Raw genomic sequence first — 21995 nt, 5'->3', positions numbered from 1 at the left:
GTCTCAGTACCATTCATAATAATAATTTAATAATTGGGCCCCTCAGGTTTATGCATAATTGGTTGAAGTGTACCAAAGTCTACTGTCCAAATCAATTAATGGGACATTGGCTGTGCCAGGCCATGATCACTGTTTTATATTTCATGGTCATACCCTTGTATCTGATGCTGTCAAGAGATTCCAGAATGAAAAGAATTGCTGAGGATCCTCTGGCTGAAATGGGACTTGTTCTTGCCCTTCAAACGACATTGCTTGCTTGCATATCTCATTGTCTCATCTTATTGCAGTGGTTTCAGTACCACAGACAGAAGATGCTTTGGGATGAAAGCTGGATTATCCAGGTGAACAATCTACCAGGTACAATGTATCTTCAGCTACTCAAAATTAGCTTTGAAATACTAAAGTTAATGAAATACTTTCAAACATACTGACCTCTTTTCTATTTTTTTTTCTTTGACAGAGAAAGAATTTCAGAGTGTAATCAGTAGTGCGGCAAGTTTTGAAACAAACAACGGCCCACATCCCCACCATTGTTCTGAATTAAAAGCTAACACTGTCTTGACATGCTGCACTCTTTCGGAGAGCTTCATACAGACAGGCACATAGTATGAACGGCATGTTCTTAAGTTCAGTGGGCTTGAGAATTCTCAGACATATTGTCATGAATTAGGACACCTGTGATCTGACAGATAATATTTTTTATTAAGGTTTAAAAAAAAATACAGCAAGTAATAAATACACTGCCTTGGGTGAATCTGTTCATAAAGGTGGTTAATAAATCCCAAGAAATACATTAAAAAAATAAATACTGAATAGCTATTATAAACAGACAGGAATCTGTAAAGTACAGTATAAGTTAAAATCAAAACAATGAATTATCATAACAAAATTTAAAAAACTAACCAAATTAAAGAATACATATGAGCAGCAAAAATTAGACTAGCATAATGAGCTAAGAATATTGGGAGCTTTAGAAAGAAATTTATCAAATTTGGACCATTTTTTAAAAACTTACATTTACAATTAGCTAGTAAAGGATGAAGATAGGTTTTTCTGTATTTTCTAACCTGTAAAACAGTGTTCCACCATAGTAACACAGAAAGATTAGAGTTGTTTTTTTAACTAATGCTGAATGATCAATTTTAAAGTTATGGAAATTAAAAAATTAAACAAAGCAGCATCTTCGTCCGACAGATCATTTGAGAGAGTCAATGATTTCCAAATAATAGATTTGTATGATTCAGTAATTTAATACTCATAACTTTAGTCTAAACATCTGCCCAAAACTACATTGTTACAATCAAAAATCATGTGTTTGAGAGTCCCTTTTGCATTATTGCAAGACCAAAAAAAGATCATTTTGAGAGAGGTCATACTTGTATGATTTAATCAGTGTCCATTGTGACCTATGCTGAAGAAAGAATGAAGATTGAGAAGACCTTTTATAAAGGCACTCTAGCGTTTTTAGTGCATGCTAAAAATAAGTGTATGCTGAATGCTAGCGATGCCCATATATTCCTATGGGTGTCTCTACTGCATGCTAAGCATTAGCACACACTAAAAATACTAATGTGTCTTTGTAAAAGATCTCCTGAGTAACTAAAGAAGAAAGAGAAGGTCTAGGACCATACAGCCAAAAAATGGACCATTGATTTTCAGACAAGGATTCACCTATATCATTTTCCCAAGCTTTTGGGGAGGACAATCAAAAATTCTTGGAATGACTTTGGAAAAATGTATAAATTAGGGATGCAGAATGTTTATGTATGCAGAATGTGGATAAACATTTTAAAAAGATTCAACTATGAGACCTAAGGATAAATATTTTAATTGCAAACTTGATCCTTTTAAAATCTGAATCGTACCAGTTAAAAAATTGTGAGTCAGATAGGCAAAATCTGCAAAAGTCTAATGTGTTCCATTTAAAACACCTCTCCCTTCTCTCCTTCCTATCAGAGATTTTAATTCTCCATTAGTCATTAATTGAGAAATTAACCACAGATCAATATTAGTAATCCAATTATGCCAATCAATAGGAGTATTACCTGATAAGAATCTTGGAATTGTTCCATATAGGTAAATCAAAAAAGACCTTTAGCGAGAGTCAGCTAAGGAGCTGAAAAAGTGTATACCGCATGAAAGCTTTAATAGCTCTCTAAAGCGTCTTTTTCAAGAACACCTATGCACTACAACATTTTAAGAAAACTACCTTTTGGAGTTTCACCTATTCACGTAGCTAACAAGACTCCTGAGGCAGGCCTGTGGCTGAAACACAGATCTGTGTCGAGCCTACAATAAACCACTTTGAATAGTGGTCTGTTGTCCTGGTCTCTTGAGCCATTGGCCCACTTCCCACTTCCTTGTTGCTGGTGGTTCCCCAAGACAGATTTGAGTAGAACCACTGTTTTAGAGGATGATCCATGCTCAAACACTCCAAGTGAAGAATTAAAGAAAGAACTGCAATTTTCCCAAGGGGTAAATGTCCAGGCTAAGATAATTTCTAATACAGTCCAAAAAAGCACATCATGCATTAACATAATCCACTCACAGTACACCGGGAAATACAATGTATTCAGAGAGCTTGATGCATAAAATCTGAGTGTTTCTTGTGCTGTTTTGGCTGTAAGTTTTGTATTTATCTAGTATAGTAAATCTGTATTAGTTAACGTCCTGTTAACATTGCAGTGATGGAAGGAGAGTAGCAATAAAACAAATAAAGAAGAAAAACTTTGTCCTTTCAAAAGCCATCAGGAAAGAAGTGCAACAGGTGAGGTGAGTGTACGCCACATCTTTTCTGGATGTCCTCTGTCAATTGAAAGGTTGCTCTGGAATTAGGGATGTATAGAGTAGGATGAAGGTGAAAGGGGTAGGTAGACTAAGAAGTAATCTAAGGAAACTAGCCGTTGAGCCCGTAAAAACGGGCTAGTAAAGGAGGGGGGGTTGAAAGGCCCTCCCCCGGATAGGTCACCGCCGCCCCCCCCCCCCCAGAGTCCCCTCCGCCACCCCTCCACCCGTGCCGGGTACCTGGCTTCACTATTCAAACCGCCGGAACGCAGCACACAGCTCATCTGAGCTGCCGTCGACCTTCCTTCTTCTCTGCGTGTGTTCCGCCCTCATGTGACGTAACATCGGCGAGGGCGGGACACAGACAGGTAAGGAAGGCCAACGGCAGCTCAGATGAGCTGTGTGCTGCATTCGGGGTTTGAATAGTGAAGCCAGGTACCCGGGCTGGGTGGAGGGTGGGTGGCGGCGGTGACTCCGGGTGGGTGGGGGGAGCGGTAGCGGCAACCCTGGGGGGGAGCGGTGGCGACGGCGGTTCCCTCACTCACAGGTGCACAGGTTCCCTCTCTGTCACACCCCCATCATCACGTATTGACGCGGGGGCAGGACAGAGAGGGTCTCTACTGCGCATTTGCGAGTGAGTACACCTCTTGCCATTTATATGTTTGACTAGCCATTGAGCCCATAAAAACGGGGGTTTGAAAGCCCCCCCCCCGGATAGGTCGTCGCCGCCACCCCCCCCCCCCCAGAGTCCCCTCCGCCACCCCTCCACCCGGACAGGGTACCTGGCTTCACTATTCAAACCGCCGGAACGCAGCACACAGCTCATCTGAGCTGCCGTCGGCCTTCCTTCTTCTCTGCGTGTGTCCGCCCTCGTGTGACGTAACGTCGGCGAGGGCGGGACACAGGCACGTAAGGAAGGCCAACGGCAGCTCAGATGAGCTGTGTGCTGCATTCGGGGTTTGAATAGTGAAGCCAGTTACCCGGGCCGGGTGAAGGGTGGGTGGCGGCGGCGACTACAGGTGGGTGGGGGGAGCGGTAGCGGTAGCGGCAACCCTGGGGTGGGGAGGGAGCGGTGGCAATGGCGGTTCCCTCACTCGCAGGTGCGCAGGTTCCCTCTCTGTCACACCCCCGTCATCACGTATTGACGAGGGGGCGGGACAGAGAGGGTCTCTACTGCGCATTTGTCCTGCCTGTGTCCCACCCTCGCCGACGTTACGTCACACGAGGGCGGACACACGCAGAGAAGAAGGAAGGCCGACGGCAGCTCAGATGAGTTGTGTGCTGCGTTCCGGCGGTTTGGATAGTGAAGCCAGGTACCCGGCCCGGGTGGAGGGGTGGCAGAGGGGACTCCGGGGGGGGGGGGGGGGGGCGTCGGCAACCCCGGGGGGAGGGGCCTTTCAACCCCCCCCCCCCCTTTCCTAGGCTGTTTTTACGGGCTCAACGGCTAGTATATATAAGAGAGTATGAGGTAAGAGAGTAAAAGGAGTTAGGAAACTAAGGAGACTAATTTAAAGAAAGTTGCACATAAGGTCAGAGAGGTGATTAAATATTATCAGCTAGGGTAAAAGTGGATAAACATGTCCTGCTGCAGTATGTGCTGCCCTTGTCACCCCTTGTGTATGTGTGTGAGACTAATGGGTTAGTTACTTCTTCCATTAAAGGCCTGGTTAAGGAGCCAAGCTTTCACCTGCTTCCTGAAGTAGAGACAGGGCCGCCAAGAGACTGGGCTGGGCCCGGGCGGCCCTGCCCCTGGGGGCCACGCCCCCTCCACCCGCCCATTCCATGCTGTGTCCCGCTTTCGTGGAAGTTACGTCAGACGAGGGCGGGACACAGGGAGGGTAGGAGGCCCGAAGGGAGGTGATCTGCTGCTGCCTGCAGTGCTTTCACATGGAGGTGAGAAGCGCTGTGATTTCAATGCAGGGGGCCCAGTTGAGTCGTACGACGGAGCCGAGGGCGAGCAGGTGGGACTGCGGCACCAGGCCCCCCTTGGAGGCCCGGGCCGGGGAATTTTGTCCCCCCTGCCCCCACCCCTCGGTGGCCCTGAGTAGAGATAGTCTTGTGTTAAGCGGAGCCTTTCAGGCAGTGCATTCCAGAGTGCGGGAGCTACTCCAGAGAAGGCTCGCTTGCGGGTATCACATCGTGTAATGTTTTTTGGAGAGGATGTGATTAGGGATACACCTTGGAAGGACCTTAGTGTCCTTGGAGGTGTGCACAGGGTGGATCCTGGAAGGGTATAAGAGATTTGATTCAATATAACTTTAATTGCAGCACATCATTCATTTGCTTTTAATTGGTAGAGAAATTATTTTGCAGCTCATGTCAAAAAATTAATATATTTTACTTCTTTTTTCCCCAGAAATCTGGACCATCCAAATTTATGCAAATTCATTGGTGGATCCATTGATGTGATGTATGTTTACATAGTGACAGAATACTGTCCAAAAGGAAGCCTGACTGATGCTCTTTTAAACCATGACATACCCTTGAATTGGGGATTTAGGTGAATTGTTTTGCATACAGCTGCATGAATAGATTACTATCTACTGAATCTTCTCTGCTCAACTCACTTTACTCTTAGGGGCAATTCTATAACATAGGCCCTATATTTATGCATCCATTATGCATGTAAATGTTTAGAATGATGGCATTTAAGCACATCTCCTATGTGCTATTCTGCAAATATCCACATATTTGCAAGGGGGTGTACACAGGGTAGGAGTTCAGGTGGATTGTTTACCACAACGTGTGCTATTTTAGCACAGGTCCCACTTTATGCAATGAAACCTAGTTATTAATAGCTGGGGTCAATAGTAAAATAACCTGTTTTAACGGTAGCCCACATTGATAACTTCCTCCCTGAGGGGCAGATGATCAAAAGCCCCGCTAAAAATAGCGCTGGAACAGCGCGGGGCTTTACCGCACCGATGATCAGAGATAATTGCATGCAAATTTAAGCACACAATTATCTCTGATCATGGGGTAGAAGTGCGGGCGAATTGTGGCGAGCATGCACTCCTTTATATAGTCTGTAGCCCCACCCAGCGCATCCCAGGATGCACTGGGCGGAGCTGAGTGCTGCCATTTTGCAGTGTCATCAAGCCAAGGAAGAGGAGGGAGGCGGGCTGCGTTCCTCCTCCAACTAAGGTAGGGGGGGGCCGGGAGGGGGCTTGTCTTTAACGGTGGACCACAGGGATCGTCAGACAATGCTGGGGGGAGGGGAGTTGGGGTGGGCTGGAGGTCCGGCGGACCTCAAGCCCTCCCGTCGCTCACTGGGTGGGAGGGGGTTTGGCATGCTGCCACTAGACCACCAGGGACCAATTTCAGGGGGGGGGGTTGGGGGGGCTGGAGACCCACCAGATCTCCAGCCCTCCCTGAACCTGGGGAGGTGGGATCGTCGGGGGACCAGAGGTCCACCAGACCTCCAGCCCCCTGTTGGCGTTTGCCTTGGGGGGGAACGGGGGCCTGCCAGCATCCAACTGCATGCTGGACAGGGCTCACCATTCCTCCCCAATCATCGGCAAACCCTAAAGCCAGCTCGGAGCTAGCGTAGGGTTTGCAGCGGCTAGCGACCAAATCTTTGGCGCGCTGGTCGCTGATCATTGGGGATGAATGCGCTGAGCCCTGTTTAGCATGCATTTGCATGCTACTTGCGCAAAGAGCCCTTGAGCGCATTGTTTCACGCGCTCGAGGGCTCTTATCATGGGGCGGTAGCAAACGCCGGCGCTAGTATGGTGCTAACAGCCTCTAGCGCTGGCATTTGCTTTTGATCATGAGGGCCTAAGGCATTAACACCAGCTCTACGGCTGGTGTCAGTGCTCACACCTAAATGTTAAGCACACATATACCTGATTAGGCTAGTCAAACATATAAACGGCGAGTGACCGACTCACTCGCAAATGCGCAGTACAGACTTCCCTCTCTGTCCCGCCCCCACGTCAATACGTGATGACGAGGGCGGGACAGAGAGGGAAATTGCGCCGCCGAGGTTGATACCGCTCCCCCCTGCCCGAGGTCGCCGCTACCGTTACCCCCCCCCCCCACCCGGCCCGGGCCCTCTCTCCGCTACTAAACTTACACATCCATTCGCCGGAACACAGCAAGCACATCAGCTGAGCTGCCGTCGGCCTTCCTTCCCTGCCTGTGTCCCGCCCTCGCTGACGTTACGTCACAGGAGGGCGGGACACAGGCAGAGAAGGAAGGGCCGATGGCAGCTCAGCTGATGTGCGTGCTGCGTTCCGGCGAATGGATGTGTAAGTTTAGTAGCGGAGAGAGGGCCCGGGCCGGGTGGAGGGATGGCGGCGACTCCGGGGGTGGGGGGGGGGGGGGGGGGGAACGGTAGCGGTGGCGACCTCGCGGGGAGGGGGAAGGAAAACCCCAATACCAGCCCGTTTTTAAGGGCTCAACGGCTAGTATTCTATAAAGGAAGGTAGGCTGCTATCTTCCTTTCCTTTATAGAAAGGGCTCTATCAACATTCTGTAATAGAAAGTAACTGCCTACAATCCTTTCTAGACCAGTCTCTATCGGCATTCTGTAATAGAAAGTAGCTGCCTACATTCCTTTCTACTAAATTGGCAACACAGCAAAGTTAACCAGTGTATGTAATACCAGTAGGATCTTGGTAATACTAACTACTACTACTTATCATTTCTATAGCGCTACTAGACGTACGCAGCGCTGTACACTTGAACACTAATGGGCCAAATTCTATAAAGGGCACTTTAAAAAATCGGCGCCAAAAAAACCATGCCAAACTTTAGGTGTAGTTTATATGCTCATGCACCATTCTTGTGACTAAAATTTAGGTGTACCCATTTAGGTCACCTAAAACTAGGCCTAAATACCTGCACCTAATTTAGGCGCAGATTGGGTGTATTCCATAATAGTGCACATAGTTTTTTTCAAGTGCCCACAACCCGCTCATTCCATGCCCATGGCCATGCCCCCTTTTTGACTGTGTACATTAGAATTTATGCATACCGCATTGTAGAATATCACTACTACTACTACTATTTAGCATTTTTATAGCGCTACAAGGCGAACGCAGCGCTGCACAAACATAGAAGAATATCACTAGAAAGTTGTGTGTGTACATTCTAATTAAAACCAATTAGTGCAGCTAATTGGTTGTTAAGTATCAATTATCAGCACTGATTGGCTTGTTAATCAATTAAGTTGTGCGTGCAATTTGACTATGCGGCCAAATTAGCACACACAAGTTAAGGCGCCGTATATAGAATTTGGGGGAATGTGTTTACAGGGTCATTCTTAGAATGAGAGAGGCCATAGAGGCTCCAGTCCTATTGGCCTGTGCATCAAGTATTTTAAATATATAACATATCTGCAGAAAAGATTTGCATTTTGTTTTGCCTCAAGGAGATTTACTGTTGAGTCTATTTTCTGATAAAATCTATGTCCTTTAGTTTATTTTAGTAGTGCATTGTTCTAAGTATTCTCTATGATTCCCATCTCCCTCAGGTGTTTCATACTTTTAAGCATGAGGCTGTAAAATACTGCAAAATAACCAATTAATCAACCTCTGTTTTTATAAGGCTGTCATTTGCAACAGACACAGCTCGTGGAATGGCATATTTACATCAATATAGAATATTCCATGGGCAATTAACGTCAAGAAACTGTGTCATTGACGATCGCTGGGTCTGCAAAATCTCTGGTACGCCTCTTTCCAAAAACCCCTCCCCTGTCATTCCATCTAGAAGTACCACAAACAGCTTTACCAGTCTTCCAGTCAGAACTCGCATTTCGGTACAACTAAAAAGTGTGCAAATATGTAGCTCACCATTCTCTATCTATATGAGACAATTATCACCAAAACTATGAGGTCCTGTTACTAAGCTATGGTAAAAAGGACCCTGTGCTAGTGGCAGGGGCCATTTTTACCACACGCTGAGGCCCTTTTCACCTAGGGTTACCATATTTTGTCCCCCAAAAAGGAGGACACATGCCCTGCCCCCACCACACACCCCACCCCGCCCCTTTCACGCCCTCGCTCCGCCCCTGTTACATTTTCCCCTCCCCCCTGTCACACACCCCGTCACCCCCCTCCCCGTCACCCCCCCCTCCCCTTACCTTACTACTGCCCTGGTGGTCTAGTGACATCTTTGGGGCAGGAAAGAGCCTCCTCTTTCTTGCCTGGAGCGCTGCCCTGCATGTTTCCTTCCTGTTGCTGATCTCGGCGCCGATTCAAAATGGCCACTGAGAGTTGAAGTCTCACGAGGTCACTTCAACTCTTGGTGGCCATTTTGAATCGGCGCCGAGATCAGCAACAGGAAGGATGCATGCAGGGCAGCGCTCCGGGCAGGAAAGAGAGGGCTCTTTCCCAGGGCCGCCGAGAGACTGGGCCAGGCCCGGGACAAGGCCGCCCCCGGGCCCCCCCCCCCACCCGAGGTCGCTGGGCCCCCTCCACCCACCACCGGGCCGGGCCCCTATGCACACCACTGACCTTAAGCGCCTCACTGTCTCCTTTGAAAGTGCAGCAAGCAGCTGCAGACCTCTCCTTCCTTCCGTGTCCCACCCTCGCGGAAGTTACGTCAGGCGAGGGCGGGACACGGAAGGAAGGAGTGGTCTGCTGCTGCTTGCTGTGCTTTCGAGTGCTTAAGGTCAGTATCAGGGAGCGACAGCGGGCGAGCCGAACTGCAGCTGCGGCGCTGGGCCCCCCCTGGAGGCCCGGGCCCGGGGAATTTTGTCCCTCCCTCTTGGCGGCCCTGCTCTTTCCTGCCCCGAAGGCGGAAGAGGTCACTAGACCATCAGGGCAGTAGCAAGGGGAGGGGAGGCTAGCAATCTGCCTGGTTGTCCAAATTTCTGGACAAACGGGCAGATTGGCAAAGCCCGCCCGGTTGCCCGGACATGTCCTCAAAAAGAGGACATGTCCGGGTAAATCCGGACATATGGTAACCCTATTTTCACCGCAGTGGATAAAAAGACTGAACTTACCGCATAGCCATGCGTGTGGGGGTGGGGTGGGGGTGGGGGGGGAGCACTTAGCACCACCCACTGAAATGCCGCATGCTGGGGGTGGCACTACCACTGGCACCTGCATCTGGCCAGTAGTTCCGGAATGGCGAGCAGTAGGCCTGCATTGGGCTTACCACCACTTAGTAATAGGGCCCCTATATGTTGAATTGAACATCAGTGAGGCTGCATTGCTTCTCCATGGATATGTGGTGCTTATGTCACACAGATTCATTCCCTCTGGAAGACAAATTGACTGGTTTACTTTAAATCTTAATCCACTGTAACTACAATACATTGACAGCTGCAATTGTTGATTTTATACCTGGTACAATTTAGGTTTAGGTTTTTTTTTCTATGCCTTATGTTTTAAATGCTTTAAAGCATGCATCTGATATAGCATGACTTTGCTGGTATTCTGCAAAAAACCTCCACTAAACAACCACTACTGTTATTTGGAGGATAAATAACAGAAGGGTTATTGGTGGAAGGTTTACTTTCTCAGTGCTATAGATTCTTTGATCACCTGGGGCTATCAGAAACCAACTAATATGGGCTTCCCAAAAGGACCAGCAGGGTAATGAAGGGCTACCAAGGAGTTGCTGTCACATACTAACCCATAGGTCTTAGAGCCAATGTGATATTCTCCTATAAAGCATATGAAGAACCTTGAGAGGCAGCATTATTCTAGCTGACCTTCAACATGCAATTTCTGCTTTAAGCAAAGTACTCCAAAAATATGGTACTGTGCAGTCTATAAAGGTTGGGTTCAAACACTGCCATAAATCGGTCAGTTTCTATAGCACTCAGCATGCAGGAAAATACAAAGGTTTTGCAAGAAAGTCATAGTATTATTTTCCAATAATATTTTACAGATTATGGCTTGTTAATGTTTAGAAATGATGATTTGGAGGAATTCACTGACAAGCTGAATAAAAAGCAGACTTACATTTACACCCCTCCTGAGGAAGTGCTGGGTAACAGCAGCAGTGGTACTCCAGCTGGTGATGTATACAGGTAATGAGATAAAGCCAACCGGTTTCCTGGTCTCAGTTTATTGGTTCCTTTTGTAGGAGTTGCTAATTATTCACAGTCACAATCTACTTTCTCTTAATCTCACAATCTACTTTTCTGCTACCTGGCCTTTGGGTATCTTCATTGTATACTTTCCCTATGATGAAGATAGGAGAATAAGAGAATTCTAACAAGTAAACCCATCAGAAATACTCCATTAGCTTACCTGGCAGAAAGCTCCTCTTGTATGCATCCCTGTACTTGAGGCATCGGCTTTGATGCAAAAACATGTTGCAGCTTGCAGTAGTTAACCCTATCATACAATCCACCTACCTGTAGTTTGTAGCTACCTATCTAGGAATTTTTTTTAATGTTTCTGGTGACAGTCTAAATATTTAGAAAGAGCTGAAGAGATCTCTATGGTCTGCTCGTTCAGCATGAGCTGGTATGTATGTGCTCTCTTCAATGGTTCTCATCACGGATATTATCTACACAGAGAATGGGGAACACGAGGACACTCCTGAATCATAGTCTACCAAGGTGTGGGGTTGCATTTATTTTCCTGAGCTGACCTGACAAATGGTATCCTATTTAGGTATCTGCTTTTGGAATGAGTTATATTCTGGTAAATCACCCATGCTTTAAGGTAGTATACAGAATTAGAAAACATGACTGGCCTCTATATGAGAATTTCTTTGTAGGTTTATCATGGGTGAGAAAATGCAAAACTGCTTTCACCTGAGAAGCTAAACAGCTTATAAGACCATATGATATGACTAAGATAACAAGATAACACATGTGACACCTTTATAACTAACCAATAACAACATTACCATAGCAGTGCTCAGTAATATCACAATACAGTTAAGAGACTTGTAGCTGAAAGCAAAACTCAAACTGAAACAGCTAAACAGGGTGCTAGAAATTATTCATATAGATTCGTTGGAATTCGTTGCCAGAGAATGTGGTAAAGGCGGTTAGCTTAGCAGAGTTTAAAAAAGGTTTTTACGACTTCCTAAAGAAAAAGTCTATAGACCATTATTAAATTGGACTTGGGGGAACCCACTATTTCTGGATAAGCAGTATAAAATGTTTTGTACTTTTTTGGGATCTTGCCAAGTATTTGTGACCTGGATTGGCCACTGTTGAAAACAGGATGCTGGGCTTGATGGGCCTTTGGTATGTCCCAGTATGGCAATACTTATGTACTTATGAACCAATGATTAAAGACTATGGGGTCTTTTACTAAGCCATGGTAGAAATAAGCTGGCGGTCCTATGGACATCTCAGAGTTTACCGCCAGCTGATTTCTACCACGAGCTAAAAACATTACCGCACCTTAATAAAAGACCCTCTATTGATAATTGAACAGTATCATAGATATCATGACCAAGGTTGAGGGGAGTGGTACCATATGCAAACACATACATCCACGCATACCAATAACATCTAAGGTGAATTTACTCCTGAATCATGGACAGGCAGAATGGCTGTATTCACTTTTAACTATTCAACAGAGCCTCAGGTACAAATTCCTTAGGATCTATTCAGACAGCCACCAGCTTAGCTTCACCAAAGTCCTAGCAGCAATAATGTTAATCAGTTACCTCTCAATGATACTCAACAATACCAAATGCATTCAGTAACAATACTCAAGCATACCAACACTTAGGGGCAGCAGAGCTGTTGTGAACCTGAAACTAACTCCTTATCACCTTTTTTCATCAGTTATGCTATGATCCTACTGGAAATTGCTAGCAGATGTGACCCTTTCCCTGTGAGTATACAGATTTGTCTACATTTGTGACTTTTGTGATTGCATACTCGGTCTCAATTTATTTATGCTTTGCATTATCTTTTTGATGTTTATAAAATAAGGACGATGCTTACCTGAAAGATGTGACCTGGCGCCCTCCCCTTCCAGAGCTAACCCCTGGAAAATCAGACCAGGACTGCCCCAGTCAGGCTGACTATTCTGAGGTATGTCCTGTGACAATCATGCGTCTCCCCGAATAATTGCAGAAGGCTGAGAATTTGCAAATTCATTATGGGGGAGATTCTATATATGGCGCCTAAAAATTTGGTGCCGAAGTCAGTGCTGACTAAGTATATTCTATAATTGGCGCCTAGATTTAGGTGCAGTATATAGAATACGTTTAGTTGATATATCAATGCCTAAATCTACGTGCATCCGTTTACACCAACGAAAACCTGTCATAAATCCCTGTGCGCCAGGGGCGTAGCCACGGGCGGGCCTGGACGGGCCCAGTGAATTTTCCTTCAGGCCCGCCCACCCTAACAAGCCCCAACCCAAGTGAGGCGCCAATCTTTTCCTGCCTCTTTTGCCCGCTCTCCCCATCCGCATGGTCTGGTCATTTTTACTCCCTGAAGCGCCGTTCTCCCTCCAGCACCGGCGATTCCCATAGCCTTCTGCCAGCTTGCGTCATCGGGGGTGGGGCCTCTCCTTAGGCGCGACCACACGGACGGGGAGAGCGGGCAGAATAGAGGGAGAAACGCAAAACTCGGGAGGGGATGGCAAAGGGAGAAAGTGCTGCCCAGGTAGGCCAAGGAGGGAGAGAGAAGCAGATGCCCGGGTGAGGGGAGGGAACGAACGAACGTCCCACCCAGGTTAATTCGGGGCCCATCCAAAATGGCAGGTCTGGCTACGCTCCTGCTGTGCGTAGATTTAGGTGCACTGAGCCATATTCTATAACTACACATGTAAATTTTAGAATGTTCATGAAATGCCCATTTCCCTGCCTATAACTATGCCCCTTTATTGCCTGCACACGTTAGAAGTGTGGTGCACTTCATTACAGAATACGCTTAGCGAGTTGTGCGCATAAATTCTAATCGGTGCCAATTAGTGCTCAGTATTGCTTGTTAAGTACTGTTGTCAGCACTCATTAGCTTGTTAAGCTTGTTATGTTATGCGCATTGTTATAGAATCCATGCGCTATATAGAATCCAGGGGTATATGTGTGGGGGTGGATGGGGTGTGGGTGGGGGCTGGATGCCGCATGAATAATTGCTTTGAAAATGAGCTTTGGCAAGATCTGAGGGTACAAACATACTCATGGCTTTTGCACCTGCTTTAACTTCAGGCAGAGTCTCCATGAGAAAGTATGCATAGAGGTTTGAAAATCAAATTTTTCTTTCCCTGCCCCAGTGGCGTACCAAGGGGGGCGGTGGGGGCGGTCTGCCCTGGGTGCACGCCGCTGGGGGGGGGGGGGGTGCCGGGTGCTGGTCAGCTTCCTTCGTTTCTATGCTCCCTCTGCCCCGGAACAGGAAGTAACCTGTTCCGGGGCAGAGGGAGCATGGAAACGAAGGAAGCTGACCGGCGCGCAGCACCCCCCCAGCGGCTTGCACCTGGGGGGGTTCTTTAGCCAGGGTGGGGGGTGTCCTTTTGCCGGGGGGGGGGGGGGGGGGGGGTCGCGCTGCACCGGGGGGGGGGGGCGGGGCGCATCAGCGATCCGCTCCAGGTGTCAGCCCCCCTAGGAACACCACTGCCCTGCCCTTTCCCCCTGGATACATCTAGCTGTATCATGACAGAATCATAAAACCAGGTGGCATTTAATCAATGGGAGAGGGGGAAATGTTCAGTTCCAGTGATCCATGGATTTTACTCAGATAACCAGCTACCTTCTCACCCCCACTCTAGTTACCCAGGTAAATTCCTTTGAAATTGAGTAGAGGAGTAGCCTAGTGGTTAGTGCAATGGCCTGTGTACCAGGGGAACTGTGTTTGATCCCACTGCACCCCTTTGTGACTCTGGGGAAGTCACAACTCTCCATTGCCCCAGTTATAAAATAAGTACCTGTATGTAACATGTAAATTGCTTTGATTGCAATCACAGAAAGGCAGCATATTATTCCCTTTCCCTCATGATTACTTTAACAATTGATTTGTCAAGCCCATGAATTCTAGCTGGAGTTGTGATCCATTTAGAGTAATTGACCTATTGACTTCCTCACTTTATATAATTTTAGCAGGTGCATTTTCATCTTCCTCCTGCCACTCATTCTTACCCTTCTTTACTCATAACCTACAATAATTTAAACAGTTTTGGACCATACATAATTATTATTTTTGGACTAATCATGGCCAAGAAAGGGATCTCGGCATCGTTGTTGATGATACGTTGAAACCCTCTGCTCAGTGTGTGGTGGCAGCTAAGAAAGCAAATAGAATGTTAAGTATTATTAGGTAAGGAATGGAAATCAAAAATGAGAAAGTTATAATTCTTTTGTATCGGTCCATGGTGCGACCGCACCTTGAATATTGTGTTCAATTCTGGTCACTGCATCTCAAAAAAGATATAGTTAAAAATTAGAAAAGGTACAGAGAAGGGCGACAAAAATGATAAAGGGAATGGGATGACTTCCCTATGAGGAAAGACTAAAGCGTCTAGGGCTCTTCAGCTTTGAGAAAAGATGGCTGAGGGGAGATATGATTCAGGTCTATAAAATAATGAGTGGAGTGGAATGGGTAGACATGAATCGTTGGTTTACTCTTTCAAAAAATACTAGGACTAGGGGGCATGTGATGAAGCTACTTAGTAGTAAATTTAATACGAATTGGAGAAAATTTTTCTTCGCTCAACGTGTAATTAAACTCTGGGATTCATTGCCAGAGAATGTGGTAAAGGCAGTTAGATTAGCGGGGTTTAAAAAAAAGGTCTGGACGGCTTCCTAAAGGAAAAGTCCAAAGGCCATTATTAAGTTGACTTGGGGAAAATCCACTGCTTATTTCTGGGATAAGCAGCATAAAATGTATTGAACTTTTTCAGGATCTTGCCAGGTATTTGTGACCTGGATTGGCCACTGTTGGAAACAGGATGCTGGGCTTGATGGACCTTTGGTCTGTCCCAGAATGGCAATACTTATGTACTTATGTACTTATGTACCTAACCCATCTCGTGTAAGATGGAACTCAACAAGGAAAAGTGCATTCCACTTTCTGGCTCTAGCTATGTGAAATACTTTACCACATTATTTCAGACTTGAAAAGTTTATTTTTTTTCAAGTAGCTTCAACTATCTATAATTCCTGTTTAACCTATGGGAGAAGGGGACACACTGACTACAGATTGGAGCATGGGAAAGTTTGAATGTTTTTGTGGGTGTTTCTTATGAGATTGGGTGTCACTTTCCTATTAATTAATGGAGTTCCTTTCTACTTTATATTGATTCTGTGTATGTTTAAATTATAACCTGTTTTTTTGCACTGCAATTTAAGCGGTATCTCAAACTTAATAAATGATAAACGATAATTAAGCTCTGGAATTCATTGCCAGAGAATATGGTAAAAGCAGTTAGCATGTAAAAAAAAAAAAGACAAAAGTAAGGATGATACACAAACCTTCCAAACACTCACAAATGAAAGCACCAGAAGGTCAAATGGTACCACAAAAGTTTGTTGGGCCCAAAATGGTATAGAAATGAACAGTTCATCACCAGGAGGACTATAATAGAACACTATTGAAATAGTGGACTCGACACAGGTCTGTGTTCCAGCAACCACTGCCTGCTTCAGCATGGCTAGCTTGGGTTTTTTCCTTTTAAAAGTGGTTAGCATAGCAAGGTTTAAAAAAATGTTTGGACAAGTTCCTGGAAGAAAAGTCTATAAACCATTATTAAGGTGGACGTGGGGAAATCCACTACTTATTCCTGTGATAAGCAGCATGAAGTCTATTTTAGTTTTTTGGGATCCTGCCAGGGGTACTTGTGATCTGGATTGGCCACAATTGGAAACAGGATACTGGGCTGAATGGGCCTTTGATCTGGCCCAGTACAGCAGTGCTTATGTACTTAAGTACTTAACTGTGAGGCCACCAGGACAAGTTGTTTCGGACAGCCCCTTGGTGATTACAGTTCTCCTCCACTGTTTATCACTCTCATAAACAGAAGCAGAGTGCTTGTTTGGGCTAAGTCTTAAGAATTATTGCTTGTGTAAGTTCTGAATCAGTCGTGGTATTTTATCCAAATCCCCACATATGGGCTACTCGTGAGACCAGTTATCTCTGAAGTAAAATTTAATCCTTTAAATGTATTAAGGTTTTGTTTGTAAACACTATACTTGGTTACCACTGCATCATAAATATAGTCAAATACAGTTTGCACGGAGCAATCTAGCAGAAGACTCCTGGGCACCTAAAGGGAATCCAACTACTGACATTTAAAACATGGAAACTGAAAACAAGTTTGGATAAATGTTGAAGCGTGCTTCACTGGATCTCTAGTTAAATGTACAAATTTTCACTATTTCCCCTCTCTAAGGATTTCACTCATTAAGTAGAAACTGTCTACTTTATAAATTAGCTAAATCTCGTCCTCATGTTATCACACTGATTATCTTGGCCCTTTTTGTCTGCTGTTTATAAAGTGTTATTGTTATCCATGTATTTCAATATCAGGCCAAATATCTGACTGAACAGCCACATCCTATATAATAAAACACACCTCCAACGTTCTGAAGCCGAAAAAATGAAGCCTTCAAGCCTTGAAGCATTCCTGCAACATTCCGGAACTACATGTTGTCAATTGAGGAGATGGAGCCTTACAGAGCGCATGAATGCTTCAAGGCTTGAAGGCTTCACTTTCTCGGCTTCAGAATGTTGGAGGTGCATTTTATTATATAGGATGTGCTCGGTGCTTTTCTGTAGCACATCGGGGGGAATTTAATATATGCTGATTAAAGTGGAGGAGTGGCTGGAGGGGGGGCAGGGGAGATAGGACAATCGCTGGGTGGCTGGAGAGGGGGCAGGGGAGATAGGACAATCGCTGGGTGGCTGGAGGGGGGGCAGGGGAGAGAGGAGAATCGCTGGGTGACTAGAGGGGGGCAGGGAACAGAGGAGACTTGCTGGGTGGCTGGAGGGGGAGCAGGGGACAGAGGAGACTCGCTGGGTGGCTGGAGGGGGGCAGGGGACAGAGGAGACTCGTTGGGTGGCTGGAGGAGGGGCAGGGGAGAGAAGAGCATTGGTGGGTGGCTGGAGGGGGGCAAGGAAAAAAGTAGAATCGCTGGGTGACTGGAGGGGGAGCAGGGGAGACAGGAGAATCGCCGGGTGGCTGGAGGGGGGACAGAGGAGACACACTCGCACCCAGCAGTCTCACTCTCTCTCTCTGTCACACACACACACACGCACATTCACTCTCTCTCTCTCATACACACAGTCAATCTCACACATACTCTCTCAAACATACACTGTCCGAGGAAAACCTTGCTAGCGCCCGTTTCATTTATGTCAGAAACGGGCCTGTTTTACTAGTATTATATATATATTTCTGAGCCAGGTTTGGTGCTGGGTGAAGGCGGGCTAAAACATGATCCATTTAAGGGTGATATTGAGCACTAAGGGGGAAATTCTATTAACTCAGGCACTAACATTTATGTGTGTGTTATGCGTGTAGTTTATATAATGCTAACATACATGCTGCCTAAACACTGTTCTGCAAATAGCCGCTTGTGTTAACATGATCGAGAGCAGGCCTGGTGACCAGGTAAGACAGTCACACAGCAGTTGCAGGTAAAGGAAAAGAGAACTTATTAAAGTTGTTAGGTCAGGGGTCCTGTTCCATTCATAGGTAGGAGGGAAAAGGTAACATAAAACTAGTTTGTAACAATGTCCTCTTGTGGCCTCCTCCTGCAGGGTCACTGTGTACCTTATTGTGTCTCAGTAGAGCAGCACACTTTACTTGTCCCTGGCCTGGTTCCTCAAAGTTACCAGGGAAGTCTCTAGCAATTACTCAGGTCAAGGTTCAAAATCTGCATGGCGCTTGGTCTACCTGACTGTAGCAGTTGCAGTTCCCATGTGGAGGCACATGCCATGGGGCATTGCGCCTTCCCTCTGGGCCTCCTTAACTTATGGCTTCAGCTTATATATTTCCTGGACCATGCCCTCCTGGGTCCACCCTCCTGTGTCACTTTCCTCTTGGGCGGGACTATGGGTTTTAAGGTGGCTCTGATTCTATCTCTCCTACCTTTCCCTACTGGTGTATCTCCAATTCCTCTCCCTCCCCCTCCCCCACCCCTATACACACTCTGGTCTTGGTGCTTCAGTTTTAGCAGTACTGTCTTCAGGGGACAGAGAGTATGGAGACTCAATCAGTCTATGGTCATGTAATTACCCTTCTCTGCCTCCTATAGAGAAACCTGGAGGAGACAGAGCCACTGTGGTTTCTGTGAGCACAGGGCCGCAGGCCGACAGTCCCTGCCCTCACTGTCTTTTGATGACTTAATCAACAGAGCTGGAGCTTTCTGGTCTATGGGGCGTGGCAGGAGGGAAGGAATCAGAAAGGGAGATCTGCTGCCCCCAGAATGTTTCCACTCTACCAGGCCTCCTAGGTATAGAATTCACAACCATTTTTTTTCTGTTAAATTCAAGTGCATTTCTGTTAGGGGGAACCTACTGACACATGAATAATTGTTTTTGGTTGAGTGAGGTAAATATTCCCCCAAACTGGAAACAAATTTTGTGTTTAGCCCCAATTCTGCATTTATTATACAATTGTCCTATCTCTCTGGAGAGTCAGAGCCCTAACTAAATTTAAGACATAAACTGCATCTTTTACAGTTAATAGAAAGGTGCTGGGCCCACAATCCAATGATGAGACCTTCGTTTGAACAAATCAAAAAAAGTCTGGAGAAAATGAATCCAAACAGAGTGAGTCCAGTAGACATGATGATGAACCTGGTAAGTGCAAACTGGTTGGATTTCAGATGGCACTTACTGATACCCTAACTTAAAGATAACACAAGACTATCTTTCTCAAATGTAGATGGAAAAATACAGCAAACACCTAGAGGCTATTGTGGCTGAGAGAACGCAGGATCTTCTGGAAGAAAAACAAAAGACAGATCGTTTATTATATAGTGAGTTCTTCTATGTGTCTGCTTATAACCAGTTGTTTCACATCCTGTTAATGAAAGGGTGGCATGCACTGAGTATTGTCAGCCTTGATTTCCTCAAAGCAAATAAAATAAGCTGCTATCCAATATAACAGAGCTGCTAAGTTACCCATTCCAGGAGGGAGACTTTTTGGCCAGTCCTGGATTTCTGCCAACCTCATCCTGTTGCATTATGAGACCTGCAGCACTCATTTTCAATGGATAGAATCATGGACTACAAATCCCACACTGCTTTGATGTGTAAGTTTAAAACCAGGATCTGCCAAAAAGTCTCCCTCCTGGAATGGATAACTTGGCAGCTCTGTTTTAATCATCTGTAAAGGGATCCATTCTTTCCCCTTGCTAACACTATATATCTCTCAAATATGAGGGCACAAGAAAAGACCATTGAGTGAGGAAGGGAGATTTCCAAAAAGGTTTTCCTCATGTGGAGGGTTCTGGTTAGATCACTTCTCTTACTGAAAAGAAGGCGTCATGTAGAGTCAGGTTTAAGACTGGCCTAACATGGAGAAAGAAGCAGGAAAAGAAACTGGACTCAAGGTTTAGAACATGAGAGAAGGAGTTTGGCTGTAGAGGGAGAGCCTGGTCACCATTGTGGAAGTAGTGTTCAGGGAAGTGAGGCATAATTGGTGGTAACGGAGGAGACTAGGGCTCCCATTTGGGATCTGGAGATAGGAGCTTCCCACAAAGTTGAGGCCACAGATAGAAGCTGGACAAAGATCGTTTGATGTAATTGGATGTTTTACAAGGAAAAACAGTTTTTGAAATTGTGTGCACTGAAATAGAAAATAGTGGTTCATCAAATATGTCAGTGGTTCTCAAGCCTCTCCTAGAGGCATACCTAACCTATCTGTATTTCAGGATACCCATACTCCTAGTAATACACCTGGGTTGTCTCCCTATAGCAAGACCTAAAAATAGACCTAAGTCAGATGCAAGCAGTCACATTTAGCAGCTCTTCTCCGTTATAAACAGTTCTCTGTACTCTGCCGATTGCATGTCATATACTTGAGATTTAGGGTGTTATAATTTGTGCCATTGTTATCCCTACCAGCTCCACTGTCTCTGCTTTGAGGCTGTAATTATTGAGCCTGGTTTATACTGTGAATTTCTTGACAGAATGTATAATGCCTGTTTCCACTAGGGGGCATGCTTGTTACAGGCTCTGCCTAAAGCCTGAAAACTAAAGCATGACGAAATCCCAGTCCAGAACTAAATAGAAGACCAGTAACATCTTTAGCTGTTGTTGAATCTAGCCCACTCTATAATGTTGCAATTTGCTTGTCTCTAAACACTTCCTTAGCAGTGAATACACTTCTGCAGAAAAGACACAGTTTACATCAGTCATTAAGTAGAGAGGTGTGGTAGCCGTGTTAGTCCACTCTTAAAGGTTATCAATAGAAATCAAACAAAATAAAACACGGAAAAGAAAATAAGATGATACCTTTTTTATTGGACATAACTTAATACATTTCTTGATTAGCTTTCGAAGGTTGCCCTTTTTCGTCAGATCAGAAATAAGCAAATGTGGTAGCAGATAGTATATATAAGAGAAACATCAAAGCATTACTTTGACAGTCTGACAGAGTGGGAGGGTGGGGGTATGCATGGGGACATCAAAGCATTTCATTGATATTCTAACAGAATGGTAGGTGAGAGGCGTGTAATAAACAGAGAAATAAACAGAGAAATACAGCTTATGGTTTATAATGGGTTAGAAAACCCAGATCCTTATTAAGTCCTGTTTGTAGTGTGTCAAAATATTCAATCATTCTTATTTCAAAGGTCTTACGTTCCTGTATTGTTTTAAAATTACCTTTCAGTATTCTTACTGGTGCAGTGTTCTGGTCTTGTGAAGTGTTGGCCCACTTGGGGTCCATAGGTCAATTTTAGCAGACAATGGAAAAGGTGCCAGTACTCAGTACCCCCTCAAAAAAAGCCCTGAATATATGTAAACCGCTTTGGTTGTATATCTTCCCAGATATCCTGGAATTTAAAGTTATTGTGTGTTAATTTCCAGTGGAAGCAAAAAAAAACCCCCCAAAAGGAATTCCACATGAAGCGCAGTGCCGCCGAGAGTCTAGGCCGGCCCCGGGGCAAGGCCGCCCCGCTTCCGCTCCCCCATCGCTGCTGCCCTCATTGCTTCCCCTGCCGCTGACGCCCCCTGTCGCTCCCCCCGCCGCTGACGCCCCCCGTTGCTGCAGTCTTCGGTCTCACCTGCCTGCCTCCACGGCTTCGGGCCCTCTGCATTCAAAGCGGCAGTCGCAGATCGCCTCTCTTCTGGCCTTTCCTCCCTGTGTCCCGCCCTCATCTGATGTAAC

General features: G+C 45.7%; 1 protein-coding gene across 1 annotated transcript in view; it reads left to right on the top strand.

The window, feature by feature from the left end:
* The window catches only part of LOC115472439 (retinal guanylyl cyclase 2-like), a 140396-nt gene that overhangs the window by 54240 nt on the left and 64161 nt on the right, over positions 1-21995 (top strand). The window contains exons 9-16 of the mRNA XM_030206728.1: positions 288-357; positions 461-605; positions 2686-2772; positions 10652-10771; positions 12497-12545; positions 12647-12748; positions 19340-19459; positions 19545-19638. Of these exons, the coding sequence (XP_030062588.1) occupies positions 288-357; positions 461-605; positions 2686-2772; positions 10652-10771; positions 12497-12545; positions 12647-12748; positions 19340-19459; positions 19545-19638 (787 nt within the window). The remainder of the gene's footprint in view (positions 1-287; positions 358-460; positions 606-2685; positions 2773-10651; positions 10772-12496; positions 12546-12646; positions 12749-19339; positions 19460-19544; positions 19639-21995) is intronic.

Source organism: Microcaecilia unicolor, chromosome 6 (assembly GCF_901765095.1).
Source record: "Microcaecilia unicolor chromosome 6, aMicUni1.1, whole genome shotgun sequence".
In the NCBI taxonomy this organism is placed as follows: Eukaryota; Metazoa; Chordata; class Amphibia; order Gymnophiona; family Siphonopidae; genus Microcaecilia; species Microcaecilia unicolor.
The sequence above is the reverse complement of the archived record's forward strand: the minus strand, read 5'-3'. Positions and strand labels throughout refer to the sequence as shown.